General features: G+C 56.3%; 1 protein-coding gene across 2 annotated transcripts; it reads left to right on the plus strand.

Annotated features, from left to right (window-relative positions):
• The first annotated feature begins 549 nt into the window (after nt 1-549).
• On the plus strand, nt 550-17,929 carry LOC131896916 (NADH-cytochrome b5 reductase 3). 2 transcript variants are annotated; one of them, XM_059247744.1, is made up of 9 exons: nt 550-653; nt 6,650-6,781; nt 10,192-10,264; nt 10,535-10,641; nt 11,842-11,971; nt 12,353-12,436; nt 12,580-12,665; nt 13,707-13,806; nt 17,390-17,929. In XM_059247744.1, exons 1-9 carry the CDS (start codon nt 633-635, stop codon nt 17,560-17,562), a joined length of 906 nt encoding a protein of 301 aa, XP_059103727.1. In that variant the 5' UTR covers nt 550-632; the 3' UTR covers nt 17,563-17,929. The 2 variants fall into 2 exon arrangements, with proteins under 2 accessions (XP_059103727.1, XP_059103728.1); XM_059247745.1 differs by lacking the exon at nt 550-653 and adding an exon at nt 4,036-4,152.
• The last annotated feature ends 256 nt before the right edge of the window (nt 17,930-18,185 follow it).

Here is an 18,185-nt window from a genome sequence, read left to right on the forward strand (position 1 = left end):
CTGCACCAGTTGGGTCCCTCCAGGGAGGGGTCAGAGCCGGCATGATTGAAGAGGTGGCAGCTGAACTTTAAGACGGAGCTGGCTTCAGCACATTTGGGAGATTTGTTCAGGAGGGAACGACCGGTTCAAAGGCTGGAAGGGCAGGGCAGGGCAGGGCAGGGCAGGGCTGGCTGTGGCCTGAACTCGGTGGTCAGTGGTGTTGGCAACACGCCCTGGGATGCGAGCTGAGCCTTGGCCAGCACAGCCAGTTCCTGCAGGCCTCCAGGACCGAAGGTTCAGGACTTAAGAGCTTATCATGGGGACGCCATCTTGCTCTCTTCACCGGGACAAAACAGGCCCAGAGGCGACAAGCTACCGCCCGAGGCCGCACAGCGGCGCCCCAGCAGCTGATCCCGCCGAGCCTCTTCCGTGCAGCGCCGTCAGCCACTCAGAACGCACTCCCACCTTCGCAGGACGGAAGTGGTGGGCGGGGACACTAGAGGCCCCGCCCCCAACCCGCCCACCACAGCGCTCCTGACTGGCTCCGCAGAGCGGCCCCGCCTCCGAGGTGTTGCGGCTGGGGCGGGTCGTTGGGGGAGCGGCGGGCGGAGTAGCGGGTGCAGAAGCGCGCAGCTACTGTCTTCTCTGCCACCATGGGGTCCCAGCTGAGCACGGTAGGTGGCAGGGGTCTGGGGTCGCCAGCGCGCACCGTGGGGGCACGGTACGATCCGGGACACCCAGCATCCGTTCACGCGCACCGCTCACCGCGCCCCACCCGGCCCCTTGCAGACCGTGACTCACGCCCTGGCTAGTGGCCGCGCCACGCCGGCCCTGCCGCAGGCCAGAGGGGCCTGGGCGCGGGGCGGACGTTGGGCGACCCTTCCTGGGTGTGCACGAACGTGACAGGGGATGAGTGACGTGTGTGCCCGCGTGAGTGGGCGTGACCTGTGAGAGTGAGAAAGTTGGAGCGGCTGAGCCGGTGAGAATGTGGAACGCATGCATCTGTACCGAGTGCACACGTGAGGGTTTTGTAAATGTGAACGTGAAGTGTGACAGTAGGTGCACAGGTGTGTGTGTGTGAGAGAGAGAGAGAGAATGAGGGTGTGGGCGTGAAGACGTGTTAATAGAGGACACGTGTGTGCTGGCATGGCCAGAGTAAGTACTTTGCATGTGTGCATGGGCAAGGTGTGTAAGCTATCTCTAGATCAGTGATTTGGTGCATCCTCTTGCCATAAACAAGGCTGGTAGTTGGCCAGGATCTTCTGTGCTGTCTGCCCCTTGGCTACCTACACACGCAGGCCCTGGCCATTTCAGTTACACAGCTGTGCTGTCACTGAAGTGTCATTTAGACTTGGCCACCAGCCCAGGACACTGAGGATGCTGGGACCTTCTAACATCTATAATTCTACCCTCTTGCTGTCACTCTGGGTTGACCGAGGCCCCCCTCAGCAACCCTGGAGACCACCTCCTCTCCCTGATTTCTTGAGAGCATCCATGTGAAGTGTGCCCACCCCCTAACACATAAGCACACCCTGGCCTTGAGGTGCCCAGCTCTTTGGATGTGGGGAAATTAGGCCAGCACCTGTCTTGGAGGGTGTCCTCCTCTCTGCAAGATCCAAGACTTCTGGTGAAGACAGGCAACTGGCTTCTTGGCCTGGCATTTGCTATCTGCTCTTGAGAGAGTGGCCAATCCAGGATGGCCCAAGGCAAACATGTGGCATCACCCCAGAGTGACATCATCCCACAATGACATTCTGACCAGTTTCCCCAGAGACTGCCCTGGGCCCCCTGCCCTCCCCTGCTTTCCAGGTTCTCCTCACCTTCTGGACCACGTTGGTGGGTTCATCATGGCACCCCAGCACCTGGCTGTTACCTCCACTCATGTTACATCAACAGTAGTTCCTTGCAGGCAGCAGAGCTCTAATTATCAGGAGACCCCCCACCCACCCACCCACCCTGGCCTCATCTGTCCAAGGGTTGCTTGGTATTGTCCTTGACTTACGGGACTGACTGGGGTCCCACTTAGTCCTCAATGCCCACAGTATACACCATCCAGCCTCCTGTCCGGGAGGCCATGTGTTCTGAGTGGCTGCTGGGCATTGGGTGTACCAGATGTCTTATCTGGGCCATGCAGGCCTTATGGGAGGCCTCCTGCATATATTGGGGTTCCAGCCCAGAGGATGGTACTCGAGTCAGCTGTCCATCTGGAAAACGTTGCGGGCTTGGCCTGCTGTTCTGGACTGCCTCTCTACCTGTCTGTGAGTTCCAGCAAGCCCCGACAGACCCATTCCTCTTGTAGAGCAGATAAGGTCTTCCCACTGACTCCTGCCAACCCTGGGCCTGGCTGGTAGCTTAGAATCCACAGAGGGTGGCTCAACTATCCACCTGTCCCTCCTCCTGGGCTCCCTTCCCCCATGGTCTGGAGCCCAGCCCAGAGCCCCCCTGCTTCGGGACTTCCTCCATTTCCTCCCGCTTCCTCCCACTTAGAACAAGACCGGGAGGGCTGTGGTCATTTGATCTGTCGGGACAGCAGACGAGTGGGTGGTGGGCAGGTAAGCGAGTCGATGACTGGTCTGTTTAAGCCCCAGGTCAGGGAGCTGGCACCTGTGGGGAGGCCGGGGCTGGGCTCTCTGCCCAACCTCCCTATCCAGCCTGGGCAGAGTAGATTCCAGAGCCCTAGAGGGAAAAATGCCAGCGTGAGCAGCCAGGCAGGGTGTCCTGCGGGTGGGGAGCAGGCCATGCATCCCTTAGCTATGATGGTAAGTGAGGTCAGGGCTCCCTCCTAGGATCCTGGCATCCAGTTTCTTTTACCCCTCTTTGCTGTCGGAGCAAGAAGAAGAAGGGGTGGGTTTATTGGTACATGGTGCAGCGTGAGGGTCAAGGTCTGGGAGCAGCCTCCCTCAAGGACTTGAAACTGGTTGGGGTAAGATGGTGTGTGTGTGTGTGTGTGTGTGTGTGTGTGTGTGTGTGTGTGTGAAACTGGGGCAGTGACTTCTCAGCCGTCTGCCTCCTGTTTATTTGGCTGCTGCTGCTGGGACTAGGGTGGTGCCATGGAGGCATGAGGGACAACTTGTTTACTGTATGCCAGTGAAGACAGAATACACCCAGCCCCATGGTGAGTGAGTCTGGTTGGGCCTCTAACTGTTGGGGATCAAGCCTTCACTCTACTGCTCCTGGCCTTGGTGAGGCTCCTCTGTGACTGGTCTGTCGCCCCGTCTAGTTTGAACTCCTTGGGCCTGGGGTTTACCTGGACCACACACGTACACACCTGCCTTAGGCCCAGTAGTGCCTGCTGAGGTTGTTGACTGAATGAGTGACAGCTAGGACGGCTTATCACGGCTGTCTTTCCAGATAGGAATTTTTATATTAGAAAAAGTTCCCCTCTCCCTTCTCAGTGTCCAGAAGTGGCCCTGGGCTCAGGCTTGTCACCGGAGCGACTGTTTTCTTACCTGAGTTGGGAGTGACGTTAGCGCCTCCCAGATGCAGCCTGAGGGTTGAGGTAAGAGGGCAGTGCCTGGGCTGGAGAGATGGCTCAGAGGTTAAGAGCACCGTCTGCTCTTCCAGAGGTCCTGAGTTCAATTCCCAGCACCCACATGGTGGCTCACAACCATCTGTAATGAGATCTGGCACCCTCTTACTGTGTACATAATAAATAAATAAAATCTTTTAAAAAAAAAAAAAAAAAAAAAAGAGGGCAGTGCCTGTCGGGAGCAGCCAGGAGGCAGGTCCTAGCTCATGGAATCTGCACCTTCTGAGCATGCGCCAGGGCCAGGGCCAGGTGGCATGGCTCCCTCCACAGCCTGTGCTAAGCCTAAGGTTTGTAAGGCAAATTGGATACGCTGAATCCTTTTCTCATTAGGGAGCAGTCTTGGCTTTTGCCCTCGTTTCTGGAACAAAGAGACATGCGGGGTCAGGAGAGAGGGATGATGTTGTTGTCCTTTTGGTAATTGCACAAATATTTACTGAGTGCCTCCTGCACCAAATGCTGGGATAATGGTGACCAAGCAATCCTGTTACCTGGAGACAGGAGAGGTTGGCCATTCTGAACCCAGGGCTCGTTGAGGGGGCTGTGTAGGGACCGTAGCTTATGTTCTGGGACCCACCCAGAGTCCTGACACAAGGGTGTTTTTGTAGACACTACCCTCAAAACTGACCAGCACTGGTGGATTTAGGGTGAGTGAGGACTGTGGGCTGGTCCACACACACGAAACGAAATCTGAAGTCCATGTTGGGCTTCTCTGAGCCTCCTTTGTTAAATGGGGATGTATCGAGAGCTGCACTTATGTATTAGTCACTGTTCTGCTGCTGTGATCAAGCACCATGACCAAAGGCAACTTAAGGGAGAGTGGGTTTTGGCTCAGGGTTTCAGAGGGACAGAGTCCATCATGGCAGGGAAGGTATGGCAGCAGGGAGCTGGGGGATCACATCTCAGCCACACACAGGAAGCAGAGACAGCTTGTCTGTCCCCTGTGATGTTCTTCCTCCAGCAAGGCTGTACCTCCTAAAGGTTCGAGGACCTCACTAAACAGCACCATGAGCTAGGGACCAAGGGTTCAAATCCACAAGCCTATGGGGGATGTTCCCCATTCAAACCACAACAGGAGGGTCAGGAACAATCCAGATGTGTGGCAGGCCCTGGGAGGTCAGCTGCAGGCCAAGGGGACTCCAGCTAGCGAGCCTGTGTACCTACAACAGCCCTGCTGGGGGAGATAACACAGGGCACACAAAGCATAGGCCCAGGTGGACAGTCATTGGTGCTCATCCCCAGGGCTCCCAACAGTGGTGGTTTCTGGATGTGGATTTGCTATGTGCCACGGAACCGTCCAGCAGGATGGAGAAAAATTCCCAGAATGGTCCCCAACCCCAGAGAGCTCACAGAGAAGTTAAGGCTGTGAAAAGTCACCAAGGGCCTGGTTAGCTAGGCATGACTCCTCAGGAAAGATTGAACATTTGAGTTGGGTTCTGAAAGATTCATAGGAGAAGCTGGTTGGATGCATTTAGGGCGGAAAGAGACTGTGATGTGGGCACAGTAGGACCTGTCCCCAGAGGTGGTTCAGGAACAGCAAGATGGGACTGAAAAGTCCTGAAGTCAAATTGCAGTCTCATTCTTATTTGGTTTTGTCCCCACGGCCAGCCACTTGCTTACCCTGAGAAAGCCGGCAGATGGTGGCGTGAATATGACCCTGAGACTTGGGGGCAGGGCAGTTCCCTCCAGGCGGTTTCTCAGTAGCTTAGAGTAGCCGCTAGACTTGGAGGCAAGGGCTGAAGTGGGGTGGTCCCAGGGACACGTGGCTGGTGTTTGCTCTGTGCATGGCCTTTGGAAGTCTCATTCACTTCCAGAGCCTCAAAACTGGGTCTCTTGGAGCTTACACTCCATGGTGCCAACTTGGTCCTTCAGTGAGCCTTGGGACAGGTAAGGTGCTTACGTGATGCCAGGCACAGTAGTGCTCGTTAAATGGGTGTGGCCCAACAATTGGCCCTTTTTAGACCCTATGGGTCACATACCAGGGGCCCGTGGGGTGCAGGCAGTTTGTTCTGGGCCCAACAAAGGGCCCTTGGCTGCTGGGCCTGCTGGAACCTGTAGGGCCGGTTTGGGGGGTGAGGAGTGTATCAGGTTTACTGTCCTCCATCTCTCAAGTTGCACACCCCTCTGGGAATCAGGGGCCCCCCAGCTTAGCTCACTGCTCCTTGGGAGGAATGCCTCATGGTGAGCCTTACATTCTTTCTGCAGATGGGACAAGAGGCTGAGTGTCCTTCTGAGCTGCTGGAGGGTGGGGTGTCCTGGCAGGGCTTTGACAGAGGGGGGCAGCGAGCAAGAATATCCTACCTTAGGGGGTGCCAACCAAATGGCTCGGTGGGTGGGTGAGAGCACTTTCCCTGTGATCAAAATACCTGGCAGAAGTAACCAGAGGGGAAGGACCTTCTGGCTTGGTGGCGAGATCATGGCAGTAGCGGTACAGCCTGTGGTTGAGGCTCTTCACATCCCTGCTAACCAGGAAGCCAAGGGCCGGGGCCAGATCCAGTGACTCACTTCTTTCAGCTAAGCCCAACTTCCCAAAACAGCTGCCCAGGGCTACTCAACCGGGGAGGAGCAGTGCCCAGGCCATCGCTGAAGGCAGAGCCCAGCACCCAGGGAGAGACTCAGGCTCGTTATTTGTGGGGAGTGACTCAACTTCTCCAACCTCACTGGCTGGTTTCCTTGGCTCTGAAGGGGAAGCAGGGAGGGGAAAGTGAGGAGCCAGTGACCCTTAGGAAACTGTTCATGGATGCTTGGAGGCCTGGGGGTGGCGTAGAGCTCTTAGGCTTCTGAGCGGGGCTGAGAACTGGAACTTGGGCCTGGGATTTGACTCAGTCGGGAGAGTACTTGCCCAGCATGCAGTACATGCCCATACATATGCTTGTAATCTCCACCATCGGGAAGTAGAAGCAGGAGGGTCAAAACTTCTCTCGTGGCACTGGGCACAGACGACCGAGCGATGTGGCACACGTCATGAGTCTGGTTTTGATGGGTTCTTCTAGTGGTCTGCCAAATGGAGTTCCCTGGACAAGGCTGGAGGAGAAAGGTCACAGGAGGAAAGGCTTGGGGATGCTGGTGAAGTTGTCACCTGTAAGGGAGTGGGGGGCTTCTTCCCGCCCTGTGTTGACCTTGGGGCCCACTCTGTCCTTACAGTTGAGCCGCGTGGCGTTCTCTCCCGTCTGGTTCCTCTACAGCCTCTTCATGAAGCTGTTTCAGCGCTCTTCACCGGCCATCACCCTCGAGAACCCTGACGTCAAGTACCCACTGCGGCTCATCGACAAGGAGGTGACTGCCCCAGCCCGCGCCCTAGCACGCCTGTGGCTTCCCCCTCTCATCTGCCCGTTTTGCAAACGGAGAGAACACGGGGATGTCCCTTCCGAAGGCCATGGAGAAGTGGCAGAGGGATTCAGACCCTGTTAACAGGAGGTCAACACAAACACCTGTTCTCTCCAGATAGGGCATAATGACAAACCAAAGCACCGGTCCACCAAAAGCCACACCGGAGTACCAATGAATTTATTGGGCTTCCTTACAAAGCATGGGTGACTGTGGGTGACCCCAAAGCAGCCACACCACTGAGAAACCTCACCCCAACATGAATGATGGATTTTCCCACGTGGCTTAGGTAGAGGACCCCTTGAGTTAACCCTGTGGACTATAGCACCTTAGGAGGCCCCTAGACCAGATCAGTTAGGCAGAACCCCACAGCTGACTGGGAGGTGCAGAGTGGGGGTAGCTGGAACCTCAGGTGAGGGTCCACTGACCCTCCCCAGCCCATCCTATGAGGGAAAGTCGACCACAGGCCCAGTCTGGGGGTGGAGTGTCTCTTGCACGTAGTCAGAGCTGCACTGATGAAGATGGTAACTGTTATATGGGGGGTAACGTAACACCCCATGACCGTCTCCCACCACGTTCACTGTCCATGGAGTATCAGAGTGGGAGGGGCCCTTTGGGACTTTGGGTGCACATCCCTACTTAGCCTTGGGAGCAGGGTGAGAGGCTGAGCACCCTGCCCCTTGGAGATAAGAGCTCACCCTTCCCCTGCCCGGGTGGTAGATACAGTCTGGTCTTCGTTAGCCTGGATGGCTTCCTCTCGCTGCCTCTGGAACTGTGTCTGGACAGGACCCAGGCTGAGCTGCTCCCCTCCTGCTCAGCCTCCCTCCCCTTTCCTCGGGGCCCTCCCAGATCTATTCCTGGATTCCCCTAGATGCTTCCAGAGGGGTGTGGCAGGAAATCTGAGTCAGGGAGCACAGAGTCAAAGCCTAGAGGCGTGGAGGAGCCTGGGCCCAGGTCTCCACTCAGAATACGTGACCGTGGGATTGACCATCTCAGTGGGGACCTGATGGGGACTCACATATGTAAGTCTGCATGTTCTCAGAGGTGTAGAGGAGACAGAAGGGAAAAATTCAGAATGAAAAACAAATCCTCTCCTAATGAGACCTCTGTGGCCTCTCAGAGAGTCTTGCACAAGTGTAGACACACGCATACCTTTTTTCTTACCAAATTGGAGTTCCCATGGTTGGTTTATTTGTTTTTGAGACAGGGTCTCACTACAGTAAGTGAGGCTGGCCTGGAACTCACAGAAATGCCCCTGCCTCTGCCTCCTGAGTGCTGGGACTAAAGATGAGCACTGCTTGAGTGCCAGCAGACCCAGCATCATGGTGTTTTGTTTGTTTTGTTTGATTTTGTTTTGTTTTGTTTTGTTTCCCTGGTTTTTCAAGACAGGATTTCTCTGTGTATAGCCCTGGCTGTCCTAGAACTCACTGGCTCTCTTTCAACTCAGAGATCTGCCTGCCTCTGCCTCCCAAGTGCTGAGATTAAAGGAGTGTGCCACCATACCTTGCCAACATCATGATTTTAATAATGCATTTATTTTTATTTTTATTTTTATTTTATGTATATTTTTTATGTGTTTGGCCTACATCTACATCTGTAAGAGTGTTGGATACCCTGGAACTGGAGTTACAGACAGTTGTGAGCTACCATGTGGGTGCTGGGAATTGAACCCAGGTCCTTTGGAAGAACAGCCAGTGTTCCCAACCGCTGAGCCATCTCTCCAGCCCATGTTTTTAAACCTTGTCTGTCAGGTTTTTGGCTTGTCGTGTTACTGAGCATGGAACCCAGAGCCTTAAGCAAGGTGCTCCGGCCCTGCCCTTTACTTCAGTCCTCTTAACCTGTTTTTGTTTTGGATTTGCGTCTCCCCTCTCTATGCTGCGTGTTTATTCTTAAAGTGTGACATGATTAGCGTGTCCCTGTAAAGTTCTGCTTGTTTGGTGGACTTCCCCTTCCCACCCATGGCTGGCCCAGCAGGCTGTGCTGGAAACCTGCAGGCTACTTCCATTTTACCCATACAGTACAGATGGTGTTTCAGGAACTCAGGGCCGCCTTGTTTGGTTTGGTTTGTGTGCGTCTTTTCTGAGACTGTCTAGTGTCTTTTATGAGGCCACGAGGCCACACCGTGGGGACCCTCCTGTCCCTATTGAACGGGCACATGGCATTTCTGGAGTTCAGCTGTTCCCCCTCCCCCTCCCCAGCCTGGCGCTGCCATACCTGTCAGCAGGTGGACCTGCTTTGTGGTCCTGCCAAGCTGTCTTGTAGTTATCAGTACTTCCTCCAAAAAACCCCCAAGGGTAGAGTCTGCCCTTGGCCCTTAGGTCCAGTCAATAGTGCTGAACTCTGCTCCTAGTCAGCTCCAGGCCACATTTGGCCCAGTCCAAAGGTTCCGGGAGGCAGGGTGGCCCGCAGCTTTGCCTGGAGTGGTGCCCGGTTGGGCTTCTCCAGTGTTTCCTCTGCTCAAATGTACAGGGTGGGGTCCCCCCACACACACACGGGACAGACTCCTTGTGCTGACTTCTCCTGCGGGGCCAGGAGGCTTTCTTTCTCAATCTGACCTAACGTGGGGAAGCCTGCATGTCACCCCCAGGTGTTAATGCTGTGGCCATCTGTGGACGATTGCCCATGTGGGTGTGGCCCTGCAGCTGCTGGCTCTTCCTTGAGCCAGCTTGGATGCCAGGAAAGGGTCCAGAGTCGGCTCTGGGCAGAACTCACTGGCAGACTTCTTGATCCTCCTGTGGGGGTCTCAGAGGGTTGTTTCTCAGTCCTTTCCTTAGGCTCTTCAGCAGCCCCTGGCCATCCCTGCAGGGGAAGTGGCCACCACAGTCCCCCTGTTGACTATACCCTAGTGCCCAGTCTGTGGACGGTGGAGGCCTGACTTTGGTCTCTCCACTGTGGCCAACCCCAGGACCTCCCAGGCAGTGGAGCCTGCTGTGGCCCCTGGCCCTACATAGCTCAGCCTCAGCCACAGCCACTCACTCACTTCTTGTGGGCTCTTGGCTGCGGTGGCTTCTAGAACCTTCTACTGCCAGGCTTGACACCTATGACTCTGTCACAGCTCTGCTCCTTCCCTAGTCCAGGCCTAAGTGTCTCCTGTTACCTCCGGCTCCAGCGGAGAGTAGAGGTGGCTCCTCCCACCACCACCACGTGGAATTTTCTAGATTGTCTGATGTCCTCCCTTTGGGGCCACGTGTTCAATCTTGCTTTGACCACCCTGCTATGTGGCCCTCTGTGCAAGAGCGGAGGCCCCCACGCACATGCGCCTGACCCCCCCATATGTGTGCGTGCTGGTGACGTCACTGTCACTGCTGAGGGATGGGGGTGGTGGTGCTCTGAGGTCCAGCAGCTCTGCCTCTTTGCAGATTATCAGTCACGACACTCGGCGTTTCCGCTTCGCCCTGCCTTCGCCCCAGCACATCCTGGGCCTTCCCATTGGTGAGTCTGTCCAGCCCAGCCCATCTCCTCCCTGGAATCCACTGGGAGGAGGGGCAGCACCTGGCCTTGCAGAGAAGGCCCGTGTCCCCGACGGTGGCACTAGCACAGGTGTAGAGACCAGTGCTGAGGGGTCTGGGAATCCCTTGTGACGGGGGAGGGCACAGGGGGAGCCAGGCCAGGGTATGAATGTGAGACGGGTGTAGGGCCATGGGAAAACAAGCTTCGGGGGGGATAGCGCCTGACCCCAAATGACCCCTCCTTGTCTTACAGGCCAGCACATCTACCTCTCGAGTAGGATCGATGGGAACTTGGTCATTCGGCCCTACACTCCCGTCTCCAGCGACGATGACAAGGGCTTCGTGGACTTGGTGGTCAAGGTGGGGTCCCCAGGGCGTGGCTGCGGGTGGCGGGGTGGGGTGTGGAAACCTGCTTCCTACTCGGGTGGCAGAGAAAGGGAGACCCATAGCCAAGTGGGTGATGGCCAGGTGAGGAGAGAAGAGGGAAGAACCTTCCAGGTGTAAAGGCTCTCAAGTCAGCAGGCTTGAGAACGGCCAGTCAAAAGTGCAGAGCAGAACTGGGCGGTGGTGGCGCACACCTTTAATCCCAGCTCTCAGGGAGGCAGAGGCAGGTGGGTCTCTGTGAGTTTGAGGGCAGCCTGGGCTACAGAGCGAGTTCCAGGACAGCCAAGGCTACACAGAGAAACCCTGCTTCTAAAAAAAAAAAAAAAAAACCAACCAACCAACCAAACAGTGCGGAGCAGGCCTTGAGGGGTGGATAGGGGTGGAGACATCGCCGGGCTAGACGGGGTCCTGTATGTCCCAGTCTGGCTTGGGACTTTGTCCAGAAACAAAGGAAATGGTCCTGGACCGAGCGTCTGTTTGGGTTGGAATCTCTGGTCAGATAGGAAGAGTGCAGGGAGGTGAGGAGTCTAGGAGAGAGACAGAGACAGAGACAGAGAGAGACAGAGAGAAAGACACACACACAGAGAGAGAGAGAGAGAGAGAGAGAGAGAGAGAGAGAGAGAGAGAGAGAGAGAGACACGCGGGCCATAGACAGGCCCCTCCCAGTCTCCATGGCTCCTGCTGGCCCTGGACGCATCAGAGTCTGTGACAGTGTTCTGCCCACCTCTCCCCTTCCTGGTCAGGCTCCTGCTTACCTTCAAGGTCTAGGCCCCTGGGAAGATGGCCCAGCCCAGACATGGGCACTGCTGTTCCTCTGTGTCCGTATTCTTAGGCCATTTGTACCATAGGCCTCGCCTTTCCCAAGACAGTAATCCCTCAGGGGCCCGGAAGGAAGTCACTTCAAGGGGGATGTTTGTGTGACTGCTGAAGCGTGTACCAGGAGTGGGGGCTGGGCTGAGCTGATGCCCAGAGCTTCACTGTGCTGGCAGATGTGGACACAGAACCTCAGCTGGTACAGCATGGTCTCTCCAGATAGTAACCCCGTGTAGCAGGTGGAAGCTTTGCTTTTGTGAGGTGTGGGGTGGAAGGCTTAAGTTTGGGGTGAATGGGACCTTAGGAGAGGCTGGGTTGCCCCAAGTCTGGCTGGGGACTGAGAGATACCTATGTGGCTTGCAGGTTTACTTCAAGGACACCCATCCCAAGTTTCCTGCCGGAGGGAAGATGTCTCAGTACCTGGAAAACATGAATATTGGCGACACCATTGAATTCCGGGGCCCCAACGGGCTGCTGGTCTACCAGGGCAAAGGTGATGAGAGCAGGCATCCCTGGGAACTGGAGAGCTGGGGGAGCTGTGTCTGGGGAGACTGGGGGGTGGGGACAGGTGGTGTTGCCCCCTACCTTGGTCGGTGGCTGTTTAGAGGGTAAGTGGCCAGCGCAGGGGCTGCCCCTGGCTGTGCTTGGGGGGGACCAGGTTCATTTGCAGACTCAGTGCCACCCAAACCAGCCAGCCAGTGTCTGAGTGAAAATCCTCCACTCTGCCCACCTTTGCTCTCTCTTTTCCATGGAGATCTCATTTGAGCAGGGGCCTGGATTCCAATCATTACTCCCAACTGCCCGGGACTGTGTGGTGTCCTCCCTGCCCGGACCCCGCAGGGTTTCGCTGCTTCAACCACCGTTCTCTTCCTAGGGAAGTTTGCCATCCGTGCAGACAAGAAGTCCAACCCTGTTGTCAGGACGGTGAAGTCTGTAGGCATGATTGCAGGAGGCACAGGTAAGGGGCAGAGCCCTGGCTGAGCTGGGGGTGGGTCAAGACGCGGGGATGGGAGGCGGCAGGTCCGAGGCTAGGCCTGGGTGCCCCATACCTCTCCTTGCTTGGGTGCCTGGTGTCAGTGTGTGAGGACCCTGTTTTTATAGGCATCACCCCAATGCTGCAAGTGATCCGCGCCGTCATGAAGGACCCAAACGACCACACCGTGTGCTACCTGCTCTTTGCTAACCAGGTCAGTGAACAGTCTCTAGAACAGGTGGACTTGGGGCTTGGCCACGTCCTGGGCAAGAGTCTGAAGGTTCTGCAGAGGTGCCGAGGATGTCTGGAATGAGGGGCAGGGCGAACATTCTGGCGGCAGCAGGTGTGGGTGGCTGCTGAAGGTTGAGCCCCGGGGCATCTCCCCACTCCTAAACTCCTTCCTCCACACTTGGTGCTGCCCTAGGCAGAGTGTGGAACTCTGGTAGAGTGGGAGGACACGGGCCTGGGCAGAGGTGGAGGTGAAGTGCCGGGGGCTTGGTGAAGCCTGGCTTTTGTGACCTGGGTAGCCTGGCATGAGGAGTTTGCCCTTTCTGCCCTTCTCACTGGTAGACTAGGCTGGTGAAGCAAGACTGTCGCGTGAGCCTTCTTAGGTCCTGTGTTTGGTGGCCGAATATGAAATTATGTGAGGTCTCTAGGGGGGCCAAGCTGAGTCCACCTGTCCCAGCAGTATAGAGGCCAGACCCTGGCACCTCGTGCTTCTCAGATATGATTCAGGTCATCTTGTCCTCAGAGCCTGTCAGGCCCAGCTCTGCACTACCCATGTATTGGGTACAGCAGCCCAGAGGAAGCATGTTCTGCCCCCGATCTAGTCTCATCTGTCCTGAGACTTGGTCCCTGCACAGCTGTAGGAAACACCTTGATGCCCTCACTGAGAGAGAGAGAGAGAGAGAGAGAGAGAGAGAGAGAGAGAGAGCGCTTAAGCTGGCCGTAAACCCACAAAGTGGAGACTGGTCCTGAACTCATGATCTTCCTGCCTCTGCCTCTGGCTACTGGGATTATAAGCATGTCCACCATGCCCAGCTCACAGGCTCTGTTTATAAGGACCCGTTGGTCAGCTGCTTTGAGAGGCCCTACAGGCGAGGTGGCTGGAGAGGGCCACTGGGTCACTAGGACTCCCATGAGCTTCAGTATCTGCCTCTGAGCCACTGAGTCCACCCCTGGGTCTGTCCCTGTTGAGGTCCCCAAGGGCAGTCCCTGAGTCACCTTTCCTGACTGGGTGGCCTGTCCCTTGCAGTCCGAGAAAGACATCCTGCTGCGGCCTGAGCTGGAGGAACTGAGGAACGAACATTCCGCTCGCTTCAAGCTCTGGTACACAGTGGACAAAGCCCCGGATGGTGAGCATGGGGAACCCCAGGTGGAGTGGGGGGCTGAACCCTCAGCCCTGAGCCTTCACCAGGCTCCTTCAGCACTCACGGCCTGTTCATGGCTGTGGGGGAACCAGATCTCAGAGATGGGAAGTACGTGCCCACATCCCACAGCCGGGAAGCAGCAGAGACAGGGCAGGAGTCCTGGTCCTTCAGTCTCCACACTGTCCCATGGACAGTGGAGCCCACACTATCTCCTTGGGCCTGGCTCACTTTGGGGTTGGGGGTTGGGGCGGCAGCTTCTGTGTGATTTGTAATCTGTAACAGCCTGTGTATGTGTTTTTTCTGGTCACTCCCTCTGGAGAGGGGCTGGGGTGTCACGGTTGCCCTTATACTGCCACGCGCCTCCATAAGCTGTGGGTCAAGTTCATGGTGCTGTGGAGGAGCCAGATCCCTGCTGGAAGGAGGGGACGAGGCCCCCAAACTCCTGTGAGACTGCTCTCCGGGAGCTGAGCTGTCCTTCGTATCCTGCTTTGAGTAAAATGCGCGCGTATAGGGGGTCACATCGGTATTGGGCTGGGCTCACTCTGCAGGCGTGAAGCCCCGGGTCTGACCTACATCCTAACACAAACTGGACATGATGGTAGTACATGCTTGCAATGAGAAGGTGGGAGGCAAGAGCATCAGAAGTTCGTCATTTTCAACCACAGAGCAAGTTCCAGGCCAGCCTGGGCCACACAGGACCCTATCCCCTTAAAACAACAACAGCAGTAACTAACACTGCTTCCTCTGTGACCGTTTCTAGTCCCCCCTGGGAGAGAGGGCAAAGATAGACTGTTTCTAGTCCCCCCCCCCAGGGCAAAGATAGACTGTTTCTAGTCCCCCCCCCCCCAGGGCAAAGATAGACTGTTTCTAGTCCCCCCTGGGAGAGAGGGCAAAGATAGACTGTTTCTATTAACCCCAGGTAGAGAGGGCAAAAAGATAAGACCGTTTCTATTTATGTTGGGTTGAGAGAGCAAAGGTAGAGTAAAGGAATGATTCCACCCAAGTTCACCCTGGTGCCCACCGAGTTTATTGGGGTTAGCGAGGAGCACAGCTGCAGGGTCCCTTACAGGAACACGGTGACTCTGAAGCAGCTGTGTCACCTAGAAGCCCACCCCAGCGTGGGTGCCCACTCATGACCGAGGAGGCTTCCCAGGAGCTCCCTGGGCGCCTTGCAGGCAGCTCTGTCCAGAGTCTCCTCTTCCTGCGGCCTTTGTTGTCCCTTGGTAATCCCAGGGAGGCCTTGGGGAGTCTCCCACACCTGTGGAGTTTTATGAGCCCTGGCCTCCCTCTTCCCCCGGCGGGAAGGCGTTTCAGTGGGAAGTAACAGCTACTCGGCTCCATGCCGGCCAAGCCCTGCGTGTGTGAGTCAGCCAGGCACTGGGTGTGGGTGTCTGAGCGGCTTCTGTTCTTCTAGTAAAGAAAGGAGTGGGAGATGGACTCCTGGGAGCAGCTAACTGGGGACCACCCTCCCGAGGGGGTCAGGGCCAGGGCTGCCCCCTCGTGGTGATCTGTGGAAGTGCAATCAGCTGGCATTTCCCTTTTATTCGATACCACCCTGACCCACAAGGAAGCAGCAACAGGCCCTGAGGACCCAGGCACAGGGACAGCAGCCCATACATGTGGCAAATGCTAGCTTTTCCCAGGGCCACCTTTGGGACCTGCATAAGGAAACACGGTGCGGAGATGCCTTGTGAACCTCTCCGCTGTGCCTGTCTGCTCTGTCAGACGGCTCATTCCCAGGCAGCCCTCTGGCTGCGCCACGCCTTGTTCCAGAGGAATCCTAGGAAGCCTGCCGTGACTCACACGCTGAGTCAGAGGGGGTACAAATGGAATTTAGAAATGGAAGAAAAACAAAGGCTGGCCTGAAGTGGAGTCAGGGATGGGGCTCACACAAACATTGGCTGTGATGCCTGCCTGCCACAAATGGGCCTCGTGTGTCACCCCCGACACTCCCAGCAGCCAGGGTGCAAAGGGAAATGTGTTCAGTTACTTAGCTCATGGGATCCCTGCTCGGAGGACATGATGGATCAAACGGTGGATTCTTCCCAGTCCTGGGGTCTGAATTGGCCCCTCCTGCACCTGGGGACCCATAGAGACACTATAAAGGCAATGCCTCCTTGTCAGCGCCTTTAAAAAAATTATTAACATTGTGTGTGTGTGTGTTGCGGGTGCATTCCACGGCATATGTGTGGTGGTTAGAGGACAAGTTTGTGGAGTCAAGTTCTGGGACTCGAACTCGGGTCACTAGGCTTGGCTCGCACAGCAAGTGCCTTGATCCACGGCGCCAGCTCCGTGGCCCCAGTGCCCCTTTTTACCCCGAGCTTCGTGTTGTTTCTGTTGCTGTTGAGGCTTTGAGGAAGCTTGTCTGGGTTTCGGAGGGCAGAGACAAGCAGGAGATAATCCCGAGTGATGGGGACTGGTGGGGTTGAGGGGCCTCTGCCAGGCCTGTGGAGCCCTGAGTCTTAGAAGCAGCCTCAGTGGCAGGGGTCAGTGGCCCGGCATCCCCCTGCTCGGCCGCCGCCTCCACATGTCTACCTCTGAAAGCAATCTAGGGATGTGCCCACGGGAGACAGTTCAGGGGCTGGCCTGGAGCAGGTACCCCCAGATGGAGCGAGAGGTGTCAGAATTGTTCTGAGCATCCTGAACCAGCCAGCAGGTCCTGAAATGTCAATATTGGACCAGAACCCTCCCCAGCTGCCGTGCGCTGGCACCTCTCTGATGTATTACCTGTTATGAGGGATGGGAACGGTGGAAATAGTGTGCACACAGGCCCAGGAAAGGAGGAGGAGGTGGCAGGAGGGAGCAGCTGCCACCCAGGGCCCAGGCCTAGAGTTTGAGTCTGCCCTGGCCTCATTGGTGTCGGATCGCGGACTGCTCTTACATGCTGCCCCTTCGGGGGATTTTTGTTTTATTTATTTATTTTGAGACCGTCTCACTTTATAGTCCCTGAGCTGGCCTCGAACTCACATCCTCACTTCCCCTGTCTCTCTCAGGTGCTGGGATTTCAGTCCTGAGCCTGTCATTTCTCCTGGCCTGCTCATTGTTTACTGAGTAACAGTTTCAGGCCAGGGACCAGAAGCCAGCTGTGAACAAGACCCTACTTCTTGGGAGCCGGCTCTGGGGGGGCAGAAGAGCCTGGCAGTGAGCTTGCCACTGGGGTTCAAGGTGTAGAGAGTCACTCCGACCAGCCTGGGCTGGACACCGCCTAAGGGAGACTCGTTAGGTGCAACCAACAATTCTGGGTCCTCTGGCATCTGTTTCTATAAAATGAAATCCATGTGCCGTACCCTGGGCGGGACACTTGTTTAGCATGCACGGGCCGAACTGCATCCTATCATTATAAGACTCAATAATCCTATATAGTTGGGGGGGGGGCCCATGGGGCAGGTTTTCAAACTGTAGGGTGGGTGAGGAGAAGCAGGAAGGCCTTGTTTTCTGGTTGCAGGCTGTCAGGAGGTATTGGGTTTAGGGATGTGTGACATCTGGGAGGGGTCAGGATGGACAGGGGCACTGTGGGTCAGGTGGGCAGTAGACTCCATTCTGACTGAACTGGTCCCTTGTTTTACAGACTGGAACTACAGCCAGGGCTTCGTGAACGAGGAGATGATCAGGGACCACCTTCCACCGCCTGGGGAGGAGCCGCTGATACTGATGTGTGGACCTCCACCCATGATCCAGTTTGCCTGTTTGCCAAACCTGGAGCGAGTGGGCCACCCCAAGGAGCGATGCTTCACCTTCTGATGGCCGGACGCTGGCCACTCCCGTGCCTGCTGCTCATGTATTCACCACAGCCACCTGTCCACCCTTTCCGTCCCCGCCACTGTCCCTCACCCTGACATCAGCTCACATCCATACTGGGGCCTGGGTTCAGCCTGGCCTGCCCGGCCCTGGTCATCCAGCTGTACTGGCCCCTGAGGGGCCTCTTTGGGATCAGGACTTTGTATCAGGTGACCCCTGTTGACCACTTTCTGCATAGGCTTCTGTTTGGCACTAACTAGCCATTATCAGAGATGTCCCATGAGCACCCCCTTACACACAGAGAGAGAGAGAAAGAGAGACAGAGACAGAGACAGAGAGACAGACGGAGAGAGAGAAGAGAGAGAGAGAGAGAGAGCGCTGTTAGTACCACGTCTACCCATTGCTCTGGACCACACTATAGAAAGGAAGAAGGAAGGGAACAGCCACAGCCCCAGGACCCATGCCTACCATCCAACCACCTGCCTTAGGCCATGACCTGGCCTGTGCCCCTCACACTACGTTAGACGGTGACACCCAGAGGTTCTCTTAGGAGGGTGTCTGGCAGTGACAGGCTACCCCCCCACTGCTGGCCAAGCATTCCTGGGGTAGCACATGGACCCTTCCAA

Source organism: Peromyscus eremicus, chromosome 20 (genome assembly GCF_949786415.1).
Source record: "Peromyscus eremicus chromosome 20, PerEre_H2_v1, whole genome shotgun sequence".
NCBI classification, from domain to species: Eukaryota; Metazoa; Chordata; class Mammalia; order Rodentia; family Cricetidae; genus Peromyscus; species Peromyscus eremicus.